At 43.5% G+C, this 18,722-nt stretch overlaps 1 protein-coding gene across 1 annotated transcript in view; it reads left to right on the forward strand.

Annotated features, from left to right (window-relative positions):
- Positions 1–434: 434 nt before the first annotated feature.
- LOC135565132 (coronin-2B-like) overlaps positions 435–18,722 on the forward strand; it is a 137,591-nt gene continuing 119,303 nt past the window's right edge. Inside the window, exon 1 of the mRNA XM_065011187.1 lies at positions 435–950. Coding sequence (XP_064867259.1) covers positions 936–950 — 15 coding nt within the window. The 5' untranslated portion in view covers positions 435–935. The remainder of the gene's footprint in view (positions 951–18,722) is intronic.

Genomic DNA, 18,722 nt, shown 5'->3' on the forward strand with positions numbered 1-18,722 from the left:
ACTCCCTCGCTCCTCTCTCTCCATCACTCCCTCTCTCTCCTCTTTCCATCACTCCCTCTCAATTCTATCTCCATCACTCCTCTCTCCAACACTCCTCTCTCCATCACTCCTCTCTCCAACACTCCTCTCTCTCCATCACTCCCTCTCTCACTCTCTCTTCCCCACACACGTACTAGCTGACGTGCAGCCTTTTGGCACTCACAGCCCGGGCAGTAGACTGCGACACAGCACACAGCTCTTTGGGCTCTGCCTCCCTCTCTCTCTATTCCACTGCAGCCTTCTCCTGTCCCAGGCAACACCAATCCCTCCATCCCTCTAAACATCAATAAGCTTCATTAGCTAGTCTGTAATCAGATTGGCAGAAAAAGAACAGGATGAGGGAGAGAGAGAGAGGAGTGCAGCCAGTGTGGGTGTGTAGAAGGGCTGAGAGGGAGGACCGGAGGGGGAGAGGGAGGGGAACGGAGCAGAGCAGAGCATTTTCCTGTTGTAGTAACCACACGCTGCCTCCCTCCTGTTACTTCACTGCAGCACTCGGCAACAGCAGCACTGGGCAACAGCAGCACCACCACTTAGCGGGAGACACACAGTAACCCGGCTTTTCCCCCTCCTCTCTCTCTCTCTCTCTCTCTAGCTCTCTCTCTCTCTCTGTGCGTGCTCAGCAGAGCTCTCCTCTCTCTCTCTCTCTCTCTCTCTGTGCGTGCTCAGCAGAGCTCTCCTCTCTCTCTCTCTGTGTGTGCTCAGCAGAGCTCTCCTCTCTCTCTCTCTGTGCGTGCTCAGCAGAGCTCTCCTCTCTCTCTCTCTGTGCGTGCTCAGCAGAGCTCTCCTCTCTCTCTCTCTGTGCGTGCTCAGCAGAGATCTCCTCTCTCTCACTCCTGCGGCGTATTACAGCTTTGGTTTAAGTGGACACCGCTCCGCTCCTCGCCCACTGCCTCTGCATGACTGTCACAAAGGTAAGAGGACAAACCTGGGAAGGAGGAGAGATGTGGGGGTTGGGTGACAGTTGAGACAGGACACGGCTGGTTTGGGGCTCAGCACTACATGGGTTACAGTAGTTTGGTTGTCTTGTACCGTACGTGTCCTTCACACTAACAGTCCTGTTACCAGGCAGGACTGGGACAGAGGGTTTCAGCTCTACCTGGGACAGCTGCTCATGGTGTAGTATTGTACTACGGACATGTGCACTGCTGTACAGCTAGAGGAGCAGGTGGAAGAGCTTGCGTGTGTCTACTGGGGGTGAAAGTCAGTACCACAGTTGCAGGTCAAAACAGGGACACACAGCAGTGCTTAGACTTTAGCTGACTGTTGATATCATACAGTATTGTACTACAGACTCATGAGAGGATGGGGATCTGGTGTGAGTTGACTAGGGGCTGAAACTTGGGCTGTAGCAAGATACAGCAGGGTTTGAATTTAGCTGGTGGTTCTAGATTCAGTTAGAATTCTGTGAGGTTCCGTATTGTAGATCTAGTTAAAGTCTAGTTAGAGTTCTGTGAGGTTCAGTATTGTAGATCTAGTTAGTGTTCTGTGAGGTTCAGTATTGTAGATTTAGTTAGAGTTCTGTGAGGTTCAGTATTGTAGATCTAGTTAGAGTTCTGTGAGGTTCAGTATTGTAGATCTAGTTAGAGTTCTGTGAGGTTCAGTATTGTAGATCTAGTTAGAGTTCTGTGAGGTTCAGTATTGTAGATGTAGTTAGAGTTCTGTGAGGTTCAGTATTGTAGATCTAGTTAGAGTTCTGTGAGGTCCAGTATTGTAGATCTAGTTAGAGTTATGTGAGGTTCAGTATTATATATCTAGTTAGAGTTCTGTGAGGTCCAGTATTGTAGATCTAGTTAGAGTTATGTGAGGTTCAGTATTGTAGATCTAGTTAGAGTTATGTGAGGTCCAGTATTGTAGATCTAGTTAGAGTTATGTGAGGTTCAGTATTATATATCTAGTTAGAGTTCTGTGAGGTTCAGTATTGTAGATCTAGTTAGAGTTCTGTGAGGTTCAGTATTGTAGATCTAGTTAGAGTTCTGTGAGGTCCAGTATTGTAGATCTAGTTAGAGTTATGTGAGGTTCAGTATTATATATCTAGTTAGAGTTCTGTGAGGTTCAGTATTGTAGATCTAGTTAGAGTTCTGTGAGGTTCAGTATTGGAGGATTCTGTGTATAAAACTTGAAAGAATGGGAAAGGGAAAGGGGGAGACCTTGTCAGTTGTACAGCTGAATGCATTCAGCTTGAATGTATCTTTCTGCATTTAACCCCAACCCCTCTGAATCAGTGAGTTTCAACCATGTGATTAGAAGCCTTAATCAAGGACTGTCCAGGCTGGTGCCTTTATCTGCCTGTCAAATGGTCACTTGGTAGGAAATATTATCACGTGTCAACAAGTGAACTTTCAGTGAACTTTCAGTCTCTCTGGGTTTTGGACAGAGATAAACTCAGTCTGCCTCCCACATGCATCTGGCTGCAGAAAACTCACACTGGCATCATTTGTAAATGTCAATGTATTTCCCTGTGTGTAAACATCAGTGTATTTCCCTGTGTGTAAACATCAATATATTTCCCTGTGTGTAAACATCAATATATTTCCCTGTGTGTAAACATCAGTGTATTTCCCTGTGTGTAAACATCAATGTATTTCCCTGTGTGTAAACATCAATATATTTCCCTGTGTGTAAACATCAGTGTATTTCCCTGTGTGTAAACATCAGTGTATTTCCCTGTGTGTAAACATCAATATATTTCCCTGTGTGTAAACATCAATGTATTTCCCTGTGTGTAAACATCAGCGCATTTCCCTGTGTGTAAACATCAGTGTATTTGAGTGTGTGTAAACATCAGTGTATTTCCCTGTGTGTAAACATCAATGTATTTCCCTGTGTGTAAACATCAATATATTTACCTGTGTGTAAACATCAATGTATTTCCCTGTGTGTAAACATCAGTGTATTTCCCTGTGTGTAAACATCAATATATTTCCCTGTGTGTAAACATCAGTGCATTTCCCTGTGTGTAAACATCAATGTATTTCCCTGTGTGTAAACATCAGTGCATTTCCCTGTGTGTAAACATCAATATATTTCCCTGTGTGTAAACATCAATGTATTTCCCTGTGTGTAAACATCAGTGCATTTCCCTGTGTGTAAACATCAGTGTATTTCCCTGTGTGTAAACATTAATACATTTCCCTGTGTGTAAACATCAATGTATTTCCCTGTGTGTAAACATCAGTGCATTTCCCTGTGTGTAAACATCAGTGTATTTCCCTGTGTGTAAACATCAGTGTATTTCCCTGTGTGTAAACATCAGTGTATTTCCCTGTGTGTAAACATCAATGTATTTCCCTGTGTGTAAACATCAATGCATTTCCCTGTGTGTAAACATCAATGCATTTCCCTGTGTGTAAACATCAGTGTATTTCCCTGTGTGTAAACATCAATGCATTTCCCTGTGTGTAAACATCAGTGCATTTCCCTGTGTGTAAACATCAATGTATTTCCCTGTGTGTAAACATCAGTGCATTTCCCTGTGTGTAAACATCAGTGTATTTCCCTGTGTGTAAACATCAGTGTATTTCCCTGTGTGTAAACATCAGTGCATTTCCCTGTGTGTAAACATCAATGTATTTCCCTGTGTGTAAACATCAGTGCATTTCCCTGTGTGTAAACATCAATGTATTTCCCTGTGTGTAAACATCAATGTATTTCCCTGTGTGTAAACATCAGTGCATTTCCCTGTGTGTAAACATCAGTGTATTTCCCTGTGTGTAAACATCAGTGTATTTCCCTGTGTGTAAACATCAGTGCATTTCCCTGTGTGTAAACATCAGTGTATTTCCCTGTGTGTAAACATCAGTGCATTTCCCTGTGTGTAAACATCAATGTGCTTCTGAAATGTTTGTCTGTGTGCAGCATCAATGTTGATTAGTTGGTAATTAGATGAATATTGTTTTACGAGATTAGTATTGATTGCTGAGTTTGTATGTGTGTGTGTCTGTGTGTGTGTGTGTGTGTGTGTGTGTGTGTGTGTGTGTGTGTGTGTGTGTGTGTGTGTGTGTGTGTGTGTGTGTGTGTGTGTGTGTGTGTGTGTGTGTGTGTGTGTGTGTGTGTGTGTGTGTGTATCCATATGCGTTAGTGTCTGGGTGGGTGAGTGTTGGTTTGACAGTCAGTCACGTTGTTTGTTGGATGTGTGTGTTGCTGGTCGGTGGCTGAGAGTAAAGCTTAGAGTCATCAGCAGGTTTGAGCGTCTTAATCAATTAAGGAGCAGAGAGAGCGAGAGAGAGAGAGAGAGAGTGAGACAGAGAGAGAGAGAGAGGGCAAGAGAGAGAAAAGAGAGAGAGAGAGACAGACAGACAGAGACAAAGAGAGAAAGGGAGAAAGAAATACAGAGAGAGAGACAGAGAGAGAGTGAGAGAGAGAGAGGCCTTACAGTAAAATTAGCAGGCCAACTCCCATGCAGGGAATTAAAACCTGGGCCAAAATAGATCACCTAGACTCTGGACAATACACACACACCACTTGAAGGTTTTGTGTCAGGATTCCATTGTAGAGAAGCACTAGCATCATCCCTAGACCCAGATAATGATCCCATATTCCAGTGAATGTATTCAGTGTGGGTGGTTGTTCACTGTGAAATGTGAAAAGTCATTTGTGTAGCCTAGATGCTGAGAAGGGGTTCTGGTGAGAGTCACACACTTACAGGAGGGATTGTGGGTAAACCCTGTCAGAGAATGAGAGGAGGAGGGAGATGAAGAAAGGGGGAATAGGTGGAAGACAGTGGAGAATGGAGGGATGAAGTCTGAGAGGATGAAGACAGTAGAGAATGGAGGGAGGATGTCTGAGGGGAGGAAGACAGTGGAGAATGGAGGGAGGAAGTCTGAGTGGATGAAGACAGTGGAGAAAGGAGGGAGGGAGGAAGTCTGAGAGGATGAAGACAGTGGAGAAAGGAGGGAGGGAGGAAGTCTGAGGGGAGGATGGGGTGTGTCTGTGTGGTTCTGCCCAGTGACAGTCACTCTGTGGAGGGGGTGTGTGTGTGTGTGTGTGTGTGTGTGTGTGTGTGTGTGTGTGGGTGTGTGTGACCTTGGGGATCCAGGGGAGTGTTATCTCCTGACTGGGCTAAACAGCCTGGGTGCCCAGAGACAGTGATAAGTGCACATCAAGCAGAGTGAGGGTGTGGAGGGTAGCGGTTGCCATGATGTCCTGCTAGCACACACACACACACACACACACACACACACACACACACACACACACACACACACACACACACACACACACACACACACACACACACACACACACACACACACACACACACACACACACACACACACACACACACACACTCACTACAAGGAGTGAGACAAGGGATGGAAATAATTACATTACAATTGTGGTTGTTTTCGGACTCTCGCCCAAAGGCTGCCCAGTCAAATGAAACCAGTTGAATCACCAGCCGTTTGCTGTGGTCAGACATGTTCTTATAGAGCCCTCTCAGGACACACAGCAGTCTGGGGTCTGGGAGACAGGACGGTCATCCCGTCAGTCGATTGAGACCTGAAGTGAACCACTTACGCTGTTGAAGTGAAAGGATTACATAGTTAGTTAGGTAACCATTGGTAAACTGTTAGTCATTACATATCATTAGTTAGTGTGTCAACATCTGCGAATACAATGTATCTGTATAAAACAATATCTCTGAGGAGTTGTAATCATGCAGTTTATCAATCCAGACCTGTAATACAGATTATCAATCCAGACCTTTAATACAGATTATCAATCCAGACCTGTAATACAGATTATCAATCCAGACCTGTAATACAGATTATCAATCCAGACCTGTAATACAGATTATCAATCCAGACCTTTAATACAGTTTATCAATCCAGACCTGTAATACAGATTATCAATCCAGACCTTTAATACAGTTTATCAATCCAGACCTTTAATACAGATTATCAATCCAGACTTTTAATACAGATTATCAATCCAGACTTTTAATACAGATTATCAATCCAGACCTGTAATACAGATTATCAATCCAGACCTTTAATACAGATTATCAATCCAGACCTGTAATACAGATTATCAATCCAGACCTGTAATACAGATTATCAATCCAGACCTGTAATGCAGATTATCAATCCAGACCTGTAATACAGATTATCAATCCAGACCTTTAATACAGTTTATCAATCCAGACCTGTAATACAGATTATCAATCCAGACCTGTAATGCAGATTATCAATCCAGACCATCAGGTCTACTACATGTGTTTAGTTATCTTTAACAAACTATGTGATCATGTCTATACAGAGTTTATTAGCAGACCTTCAAGTCTTACCATAGACATCCCTTAGAGTTGTTGTGTCAGGTGGCCACTCAGGATAGAGAGGACAGGATATCCTGTTGCATTGCTTGTTTTTGTTTTTCCAGAAACATTTTTTTTATTTAACCTTTATTTAACCTTTATTTAACCTTTATTAACTTTTATTGAACCTTTAATTTACAAGGCAAGTCAGTTAAGAACCAATTCTTATTTACAATGACGGCCTATCCCGGCCAAACCCGGACAACACTGGAGTTATAGACACTCACACCTGGGGACAGTCTAGATGGACACTCTGGCACAAAGAACATGGTTAAACAGCCACACTGGTTACAGATGTTGGGGCATTACACAGGCAATGTGTAACGTTGAAATAAGCCTCTAACATATTCTGGTGTACTTAGCAGTATCACTGTATATTTTTTGAGAAAAGGCAACAAAAAAAAATCCTTAAACATTTAAAAAGTCATTTTATTGTATTCTTTTTTGGTTCCGTAAAACATTTGTCACCAATGACTGATATCAAAACACTTTTATGGTGGGAGACTGTGTTCTAACCTGCTGGCTGTGTGTGTGTGTGTGTGTGTGTGTGTGTATGTATGTAGATTGGTAGTTAAGTGAAGGATGAAAGATGATGATGACTGTGTTCATGTCTGTGTTTTCATGTCTGTGTGTTCATGTCTGTGTGTTCATGTCTGTGTGTTCATGTCTGTGTTTTCATGTCTGTGTGTTCATGTCTGTGTGTTCATGTCTGTGTGTTCATGTCTGTGTGTTCATGTCTGTGTTTTCATGTCTGTGTGAGTGAATCCTCAACATTTTCACTAATGAGCACATTCAACTTGATGTTAGTTCTCAAGGAAAACCCTGCAGCTGGCAGCTGCTCCCGTCTCACAGTTGAAAGTTGAAAGAAGAATCAACTCTACAGTATCTGTAGTGTTCTGCTTCTCAATCACCCACTGAGATGCCCTCCAACCACGGGGATATATGCTAGCTTCTCCATCAGTCGTTGCCCAGAGTTACCCTGCGTGAGTTCCTGCTTGGCTTGGAATCTCTGAGGGCTCTGAGGAACACACGTAATGGCCGCCATGGGACCACTCAACACAGGAAACTGACCCTTCCAGAAGGTTGAGGTCATTCAGTCCCACTGCCAACTTGCGGAGACCGTGGCTTGGGGGGCTTGATTGCCGTTTGAAATTCAAAGCAGAATCCAAGCTGGAGAGATTTATTCAAATAAACAAAGTGTTGAAATGTGCAGTGGCACACTAGGCAACCCAACAGGCAAAGAGCTAGAAGTGATACAGACCTCTTGTGTTGATGTTGAAAACCCTGTTCCTCCAACTGCTGGGGTTCTCAGAGAAAACTAAAACGCTATACTTGTTTTTGGTTAAATACCAAAGACAAAGCTGTGTGCCAGGATTTGTATGGAGGGAGGGAGGGAGGGAGGGAGGGAGGGAAAGCTAGCTGGGGGGGTCAGTCCCAGATTTGGAGAACTCTATTGTTCAGTTAGACATCAATACAACCTACCAAACCAACACTCAAGGGAGTCAGCGTAGTGATCACTGATTCTCTGTGTACCTAATGACTTCTGGACACACACACACACACACACACACACACACACACACACACACACACACACACACACACACACACACACACACACACACACACACACACACACACACACACACACACACACACACACCGATGTACAGAAATACAGAAAAGATTCAGGGAAAATTCACACACATACTTGTGCCTTTTCTAATGAAGAAAACATCTGTTACAGTAAGCCTTTAACCCTGAGTGGCGTCCAATTCTCATCTTTACTTAGCTTGTGTTTACAATTCAGTTTCCCAATTATGGGATTGTTACATTATAATCTGGTCTAAAGCACCCATGTGGTTAGAGTGTAACGTGTGTAACGCTGAGAGTCAGGAAGCAAGTTCAGGGAGTTAATACATTTAATGAATAAACGAAAGATAACAAGAAACACAAACAGAAACAACGACGACTGGGGAACGAACCAAAGGGAGTGACATATAAAGGGAAGGAACCAAAGGAAGTGACATATATAGGGAATGAACCAAAGGGAGGGACATATATAGGGAAGGAACCAAAGGGAGTGACATATATAGGGAAGGAACCAACGGGAGTGACATATATAGGGAATGAACCAAAGGGAGGGACATATATAGGGAAGGAACCAAAGGGAGGGTCATATATAGGGAAGGAACCAAAGGGAGTGACATATATAGGGAAGGAACCAAAGGGAATGACATATATAGGGAAGGAACCAAAGGGAGTGACATATATAGGGAAGGAACCAAAGGGAGTGACATATATAGGGAAGGAACCAAAGGGAGTGACATATATAGGGAAGGAACCAAAGAGAGGAACAAATATAGGGAAGGAACCAAAGGGAGGGACATATATAGGGAAGGAACCAAAGGGAGTGACATATATAGGGAATGAACCAAAGGGAGTGACATATATAGGGAATGACACAAAGGGAGGGACATATATAGGGAAGGAACCAAAGGGAGTGACATGTATAGGGAATGAACCAAAGGGAGTGACATATATAGGGAAGGAACCAAAGGGAGGGACATATATAGGGAAGGAACCAAAGGGAGTGACATATATAGGGAAGGAACCAAAGGGAGTGACATATATAGGGAAGGAACCAAAGGGAGTGACATATATAGGGAAGGAACCAAAGGGAGGGACATATATAGGGAAGGAACCAAAGTGAGTGACATATATAGGGAAGGAACCAAAGGGAGTGACATATATAGGGAAGGAACCAAAGGGAGTGACATATATAGGGAAGGAACCAAAGTGAGTGACATATATAGGGAAGGAACCAAAGGGAGTGACATATATGGGGAATGAACCAAAGGAAGTGACATATATAGGGAAGGAACCAAAGGGAGGGACATATATAGGGAAGGAACCAAAGGGAGTGACATATATAGGGAAGGAACCAAAGGGAGGGACATATATAGGGAATGAACCAAAGAGAGGAACAAATATAGGGAAGGAACCAAAGGGAGGGACATATATAGGGAAGGAACCAACGGGAGTGACATGTATAGGGAATGAACCAAAGGGAGTGACATATATAGGGAATGAACCAAAGGGAGTGACATATATAGGGAAGGAACCAAAGGGAGTGACATATATAGGGAATGAACCAAAGGGAGTGACATATATAGGGAATAAACCAAAGGGAGGGACATATATAGGGAAGGAACCAAAGGGAGTGACATGTATAGGGAATGAACCAAAGGGAGTGACATATATAGGGAAGGAACCAAAGGGAGGGACATATATAGGGAAGGAACCAAAGGGAGTGACATATATAGGGAAGGAACCAAAGGGAGTGACATATATAGGGAAGGAACCAAAGGGAGTGACATATATAGGGAAGGAACCAAAGGGAGGGACATATATAGGGAAGGAACCAAAGGGAGTGACATATATAGGGAAGGAACCAAAGGGAGTGACATATATAGGGAAGGAACCAAAGGGAGTGACATATATAGGGAAGGAACCAAAGTGAGTGACATATATAGGGAAGGAACCAAAGGGAGTGACATATATGGGGAATGAACCAAAGGAAGTGACATATATAGGGAAGGAACCAAAGGGAGGGACATATATAGGGAAGGAACCAAAGGGAGTGACATATATAGGGAAGGAACCAAAGGGAGGGACATATATAGGGAATGAACCAAAGAGAGGAACAAATATAGGGAAGGAACCAAAGGGAGGGACATATATAGGGAAGGAACCAACGGGAGTGACATGTATAGGGAATGAACCAAAGGGAGTGACATATATAGGGAATGAACCAAAGGGAGTGACATATATAGGGAAGGAACCAAAGGGAGGGACATATATAGGGAAGGAACCAAAGGGAGTGACATATATAGGGAAGGAACCAAAGGGAGTGACATATATAGGGAAGGAACCAAAGGGAGTGACATATATAGGGAAGGAACCAAAGGGAGTGACATATATAGGGAAGGAACCAAAGGGAGGGACATATATAGGGAAGGAACCAAAGGGAGTGACATATATAGGGAAGGAACCAAAGAGAGGAACAAATATAGGGAAGGAACCAAAGGGAGGGACATATATAGGGAAGGAACCAAAGGGAGTGACATGTATAGGGAATGAACCAAAGGGAGTGACATATATAGGGAATGAACCAAAGGGAGGGACATATATAGGGAGGGAACCAAAGGGAGTGACATGTATAGGGAATGAACCAAAGGGAGTGACATATATAGGGAAGGAACCAAAGGGAGGGACATATATAGGGAAGGAACCAAAGGGAGTGACATATATAGGGAAGGAACCAAAGGAAGTGACATATATAGGGAAGGAACCAAAGGGAACGACATATATAGGGAAGGAACCAAAGGGAGTGACATATATAGGGAAGGAACCAAAGGAAGTGACATATATAGGGAAGGAACCAAAGGAGTGACATATATAGGGAAGGAAGCAAAGGGAGTGACATGTATAGGGAATGAACCAAAGGGAGTGACATATATAGGGAATGAACCAAAGAGAGGAACAAATATAGGGAAGGAACCAAAGGGAGGGACATATATAGGGAAGGAAGCAAAGGGAGTGACATGTATAGGGAATGAACCAAAGGGAGTGACATATATAGGGAATGAACCAAAGGGAGGGACATATATAGGGAAGGAACCAAAGGGAGTGACATATATAGGGAAGGAACCAAAGGGAGTGACATATATAGGGAAGGAACCAAAGGGAGTGACATATATAGGGAAGGAAACAAAGGGAGGGACATATATAGGGAAGGAACGAAAGGGAGTGACATATATAGGGAAGGAACCAAAGGGAGGGACATATATAGGGAATGAACCAAAGAGAGGAACAAATATAGGGAAGGAACCAAAGGGAGGGACATATATAGGGAAGGAACCAACGGGAGTGACATGTATAGGGAATGAACCAAAGGGAGTGACATATATAGGGAATGAACCAAAGGGAGTGACATATATAGGGAAGGAACCAAAGGGAGTGACATATATAGGGAAGGAACCAAAGGGAGGGACATATATAGGGAAGGAACCAAAGGGAGTGACATATATAGGGAAGGAACCAAAGAGAGGAACAAATATAGGGAAGGAACCAAAGGGAGGGACATATATAGGGAAGGAACCAAAGGGAGTGACATGTATAGGGACTGAACCAAAGGGAGTGACATATATAGGGAATGAACCAAAGGGAGGGACATATATAGGGAGGGAACCAAAGGGAGTGACATGTATAGGGAATGAACCAAAGGGAGTGACATATATAGGGAAGGAACCAAAGGGAGTGACATATATAGGGAAGGAACCAAAGGGAGTGACATATATAGGGAAGGAACCAAAGGAAGTGACATATATAGGGAAGGAACCAAAGGGAACGACATATATAGGGAAGGAACCAAAGGGAGTGACATATATAGGGAAGGAACCAAAGGAAGTGACATATATAGGGAAGGAACCAAAGGGAGTGACATATATAGGGAATGAACCAAAGAGAGGAACAAATATAGGGAAGGAACCAAAGGGAGGGACATATATAGGGAAGGAAGCAAAGGGAGTGACATATATCGGGAAGGAACCAAAGGGAGTGACATATATAGGGAAGGAACCAAAGGGAGGGACATATATAGGGAAGGAACCAAAGGGAGTGACATATATAGGGAAGGAACCAAAGGGAGTGACATATATAGGGAAGGAACCAAAGGGAGTGACATATATAGGGAAGGAACCAAAGGGAGGGACATATATAGGGAAGGAACCAAAGGGAGTGACATATATAGGGAAGGAACCAAAGGCAGTGACATATATAGGGAAGGAACCAAAGGGAGTGACATATATAGGGAATGAACTAAAGGAAGTGACAAATATAGGGAAGGAAACAAAGGGAGGGACATATATAGGCAAGGAACGAAAGGGAGTGACATATATAGGGAAGGAACCAAAGGGAGGGACATATATAGGGAATGAACCAAAGAGAGGAACAAATATAGGGAAGGAACCAAAGGGAGGGACATATATAGGGAAGGAACCAACGGGAGTGACATGTATAGGGAATGAACCAAAGGGAGTGACATATATAGGGAATGAACCAAAGGGAGTGACATATATAGGGAAGGAACCAAAGGGAGTGACATATTTAGGGAAGGAACCAAAGGGAGGGACATATATAGGGAAGGAACCAAAGGGAGTGACATATAGAGGGAAGAAACAAAAGAGGAGGAAGGAACCAAAGGGAGGGAATATAGGGAAGGAACCAAAGGGGGAGGGACATATATAGGGAAGGAACAAAGGGGAGGGACAAAGGGAGGAACCAAAGGGAGTGACATATATAGGGAATGAACCAAAGGGAGTGACATATATAGGGAATGAACCAAAGGGAGGGACATATATAGGGAAGGAACCAAAGGAGTGACATATATAGGGAATGAACCAAAGGGAGTGACATATAGGGAAGGAACAAAGGGAAGGGGAACCAAAGGGAGGGACATATAGGGAAGGAATAGGGAAGGAACCAAAGGGAGTGACATATATAGGAAGGAACCAAAGGGAGGGACATATATAGGGAAGGAACCAAAGGAATATATGAACAGTGACATATATAGGGAAGGAACCAAAGGGAACAACATATATAGGGAAGGAACCAACGGGAGTGACATATATAGGGAAGGAACCAAAGGAAGTGACATATATAGGGAAGGAACCAAAGGGAGTGACATATATAGGGAATGAACCAAAGAGAGGAACAAATATAGGGAAGGAACCAAAGGGAGGGACATATATAGGGAAGGAAGCAAAGGGAGTGACATATATCGGGAAGGAACCAAAGGGAGTGACATATATAGGGAAGGAACCAAAGGGAGGGACATATATAGGGAAGGAACCAAAGGGAGTGACATATATAGGGAAGGAACCAAAGGGAGTGACATATATAGGGAAGGAACCAAAGGGAGTGACATATATAGGGAAGGAACCAAAGTGAGTGACATATATAGGGAAGGAACCAAAGTGAGTGACATATATAGGGAAGGAACCAAAGGGAGTGACATATATAGGGAATGAACCAAAGGAAGTGACATATATAGGGAAGGAAATAAAGGGAGGGACATATATAGGGAAGGAACCAAAGGGAGTGACATATATAGGGAAGGAACCAAAGGGAGGGACATATATAGGGAATGAACCAAAGAGAGGAACAAATATAGGGAAGGAACCAAAGGGAGGGACATATATAGGGAAGGAACCAACGGGAGTGACATGTATAGGGAATGAACCAAAGGGAGTGACATATATAGGGAATGAACCAAAGGGAGGGACATATATAGGGAAGGAACCAAAGGCAGGGACATATATAGGGAAGGAACCAAAGGGAGGGACATATATAGGGAAGGAACCAAAGGGAGGGACATATATAGGGAAGGAACCAAAGGGAGTGACATATATAGGGAAGGTACCAAAGGGAGTGACATATATAGGGAAGGAACCAAAGGGAGTGACATATATAGGGAATGAACCAAAGGGAACGACATATATAGGGAAGGAACCAAAGGGAGTGACATATATAGGGAAGGAACCAAAGGGAGGGACATATATAGGGAAGGAACCAAAGGGAGGGACATATATAGGGAAGGAACCAAAGGGAGTGACATATATAGGGAAGGAACCAAAGGGAGTGACATATATAGGGAAGGAACCAAAGGGAGGGACATGTATAGGGAATGAACCAAAGGGAGTGACATATATAGGGAAGGAACCAAAGGGAGGGACATATATAGGGAAGGAACCAAAGGGAGTGACATATATAGGGAAGGAACCAAAGGGAGTGACATATAGGGAATGAACCAAAGGGAGTGGCATATATAGGGAAGGAACCAAAGGGAGTGACATATATAGGGAAGGAACCAAAGGGAGTGACATATATAGGGAAGGAACCAAAGGGAGTGACATATATAAGGAATGAACCAAAGGGATGGACATATATAGGGAAGGAACCAAAGGGAGGGACATATATATAGGGAAGGAACCAAAGGGAGTGACATATATAGGGAAGGAACCAACGGGAGTGACTTATATAGGGAAGGAACCAAAGGGAGGGACATATATAGGGAAGGAACCAAAGGGAGTGACATATATAGGGAAGGAACCAAAGGGAGGACATATATAGGAATGAACCAAAGGGAGGACATATATAGGGAAGGAACCAAAGGGAGTGACATATATAGGGAAGGAACCAAAGGGAGGACATATATAGGGAAGGAACCAAAGGGAGTGACATATATAGGGAAGGAACCAAAGGGAGTGACATATATAGGGAAGGAACCAAAGGGAGTGACATATATAGGGAAGGAACCAAAGGGAGGGACATATATAGGGAAGGAACCAAAGGGAGTGACATATATAGGGAAGGAACCAAAGGGAGGACATATATAGGGAAGGAACCAAAGGGAGGGACATATATAGGGGGAACCAAAGGAACATATATAGGGAAGAACCAAAGGAGTGACATATATAGGGAATGAACCAAAGGGAGGGACATATAGGGGAAGGAACCAAAGGGAGTGACATATATAGGGAAGGAACCAAAGGGAGTGACATATATAGGGAAGGAACCAAAGGGAGGGACATATATAGGGAAGGAACAAAGGGAGTGACATAAGGGAAGGAACCAAAGGAAGTGACATATATAGGGAAGGAACCAAAGGGAGTGACACATAGGGAAGGAACCAAAGGGTGACATATATAGGAAGGAACCAAAGGGAGGACATATATAGGGAATGAACCAAAGGAGGACATATATAGGGAAGGAACCAAAGGGAGGGACATATATAGGGAAGGAACCAAAGGGAGTGACATATATAGGGAAGGAACCAAAGGAGGACATATATAGGGAAGGAACCAAAGGGAGGGACATATATAGGGAAGGAACCAAAGGGAGTGACATATATAGGGAAGGAACCAAAGGGATGACATATATAGGGAAGGAACCAAAGGGAGTGACATATATAGGGAAGGAACCAAAGGAGTGACATATATAGGGAAGGAACCAAAGGAGTGACATATATAGGGAAGGAACCAAAGGGAGTGACATATATAGGGAAGGAACCAAAGGGAGTGACATATATAGGGAAGGAACCAAAGGGAGGGACATATATAGGGAAGGAACCAAAGGGAGTGACATATATAGGGAAGGAACCAAAGGGAGGGACATATATAGGGAATGAACCAAAGAGAGGAACAAATATAGGGAAGGAACCAAAGGGAGGGACATATATAGGGAAGGAACCAAAGGGAGTGACATATAGGGAAGGAACCAAAGGGAATGACATATATAGGGAAGGAACCAAAGGGAGGGACATATATAGGGAAGGAACCAAAGGGAGGGACATATATAGGGAAGGAACCAAAGGGAGTGACATATATAGGGAAGGAACCAAAGGGAGGGACATATATAGGGAAGGAACCAAAGGGAGTGACATATATAGGGAAGGAACCAAAGGGAGTGACATATATAGGGAAGGAACCAAAGGGAGTGACATATATAGGGAATGAACCAAAGGAGGACATATATAGGGAAGGAACCAAAGGGAGTGACATATATAGGGAAGGAACCAAAGGGAGGGACATATATAGGGAAGGAACCAAAGGGAGTGACATATATAGGGAAGGAACCAAAGGGAGTGACATATATAGGGAAGGAACCAAAGGGAGTGACATATATAGGGAAGGAACCAAAGGGAGGGACATATATAGGGAAGGAACCAAAGGGAGTGACATATAGGGAAGGAACCAAAGGGAGGACATATATAGGGAAGGAACCAAAGGGAGTGACATATATAGGGAAGGAACCAAAGGGAGGGACATATATAGGGAAGGAACCAAAGGGAGTGACATATATAGGGAAGGAACAAAGGGAGTGACATATATAGGGAAGGAACCAAAGGGAGGGACATATATAGGGAAGGAACCAAAGGGGGACATATAGGGAAGGAACCAAAGGGAGGGACATATATAGGGAAGGAACCAAAGGGAGTGACATATATAGGGAAGGAACCAAAGGGAGTGACATATATAGGGAAGGAACCAAAGGGAGAGGACAATATAGGGAAGGAACCAAAGGGAGTGACATATATAGGGAAGGAACCAAAGGGAGTGACATATATAGGGAAGGAACCAAAGGGAGGACATATATAGGGAAGGAACCAAAGGGAGTGACATATATAGGGAAGGAACCAAAGGGAGGGACATATATAGGGAAGGAACCAAAGGAGGACATATATAGGGAAGGAACCAAAGGGAGTGACATATATAGGGAAGGAACCAAAGGGAGTGACATATAGGGAAGGAACCAAAGGGAGTGACATATATAGGGAAGGAACCAAAGGGAGTGACATATATAGGGAAGGAACAAAGGGAGGACATATATAGGGAAGGAACCAAAGGAGTGACATATATAGGGAAGGAACCAAAGGGACATATATAGGGAAGGAACCAAAGGAAGTGACATATATAGGGAAGGAACCAAAGGAACAAAGGGAAGGAACCAAAGGAGTGACATATATAGGGAAGGAACCAAAGGGAGTGACATATATAGGGAATGAACCAAAGAGAGGAACAAATATAGGGAAGGAACCAAAGGGAGGGACATATATAGGGAAGGAACCAAAGGGAGTGACATGTATAGGGAATGAACCAAAGGGAGTGACATATATAGGGAATGAACCAAAGGAGTGACATATATAGGGAAGGAACCAAAGGGAGGGACATATAGGGAAGGAACCAAAGGGAGTGACATATATAGGGAAGGAACCAAAGGGAGGGAAGGGAACCAAAGGAGGACAAATATAGGGAAGGAACCAAAGGGAGGGACATATATAGGGAAGGAACCAAACGGGGGAAGGAATGAACCAAAGGAGTGACATATATAGGGAAGGAACCAAAGGGAGTGACATATATAGGGAAGGAACCAAAGGGAGTGACATATATAGGGAAGGAACCAAAGGGAGGGACATATATAGGGAAGGAACCAAAGGGAGTGACATATATAGGGAAGGAACCAAAGAGAGGAACAAATATAGGGAAGGAACCAAAGGGAGGGACATATATAGGGAAGGAACCAAAGGGAGTGACATGTATAGGGAATGAACCAAAGGGAGTGACATATATAGGGAATGAACCAAAGGGAGGGACATATATAGGGAGGGAACCAAAGGGAGTGACATGTATAGGGAATGAACCAAAGGGAGTGACATATATAGGGAAGGAACCAAAGGGAGGGACATATATAGGGAAGGAACCAAAGGGAGTGACATATATAGGGAAGGAACCAAAGGAAGTGACATATATAGGGAAGGAACCAAAGGGAAGTGACATATATAGGGAAGGAACCAAAGGGAGTGACATATATAGGGAAGGAACCAAAGGAAGTGACATATATAGGGAAGGAACCAAAGGAGTGACATATATAGGGAAGGAACCAAAGGAGGACAAATATAGGGAAGGAACCAAAGGGAGGGACATATATAGGGAAGGAACCAAAGGGAGTGACATATAGGGAAGGAACCAAAGGGAGGACAAATATAGGGAAGGAACCAAAGGGAGGGACATATATAGGGAAGGAACCAAAGGGAGTGACATATATAGGGAATGAACCAAAGGGAGTGACATATATAGGGAATGAACAAAGGGAGTGACATAAGGGAACCAAAGGAGGACATATATAGGGAAGGAACCAAAGGAGTGACATATATAGGGAAGGAACCAAAGGGAGTGACATATATAGGGAAGGAACCAAAGGGAGTGACATATATAGGGAAGGAAACAAAGGGAGGGACATATATAGGGAAGGAACCAAAGGGAGTGACATATATAGGGAAGGAACCAAAGGGAGGGACATATATAGGGAATGAACCAAAGAGAGGAACAAATATAGGGAAGGAACCAAAGGGAGGGACATATATAGGGAAGGAACCAACGGGAGTGACATGTATAGGGAATGAACCAAAGGGAGTGACATATATAGGGAATGAACCAAAGGGAGGGACATATATAGGGAAGGAACCAAAGGCAGGGACATATATAGGGAAGGAACCAAAGGGAGGACAATATAGGGAAGGAACCAAAGGAGGGACATATATAGGGAAGGAACCAAAGGGAGTGACATATATAGGGAAGGAACCAAAGGGAGTGACATATATAGGGAAGGAACCAAAGGAGTGACATATATAGGGAAGGAACCAAAGGGAGTGACATATATAGGGAAGGAACCAAAGGGAGTGACATATATAGGGAAGGAACCAAAGGGAGTGACATATATAGGGAAGGAACCAAAGGGAGGGACA

Source organism: Oncorhynchus nerka, linkage group LG27 (assembly GCF_034236695.1).
Source record: "Oncorhynchus nerka isolate Pitt River linkage group LG27, Oner_Uvic_2.0, whole genome shotgun sequence".
NCBI classification, from domain to species: Eukaryota; Metazoa; Chordata; class Actinopteri; order Salmoniformes; family Salmonidae; genus Oncorhynchus; species Oncorhynchus nerka.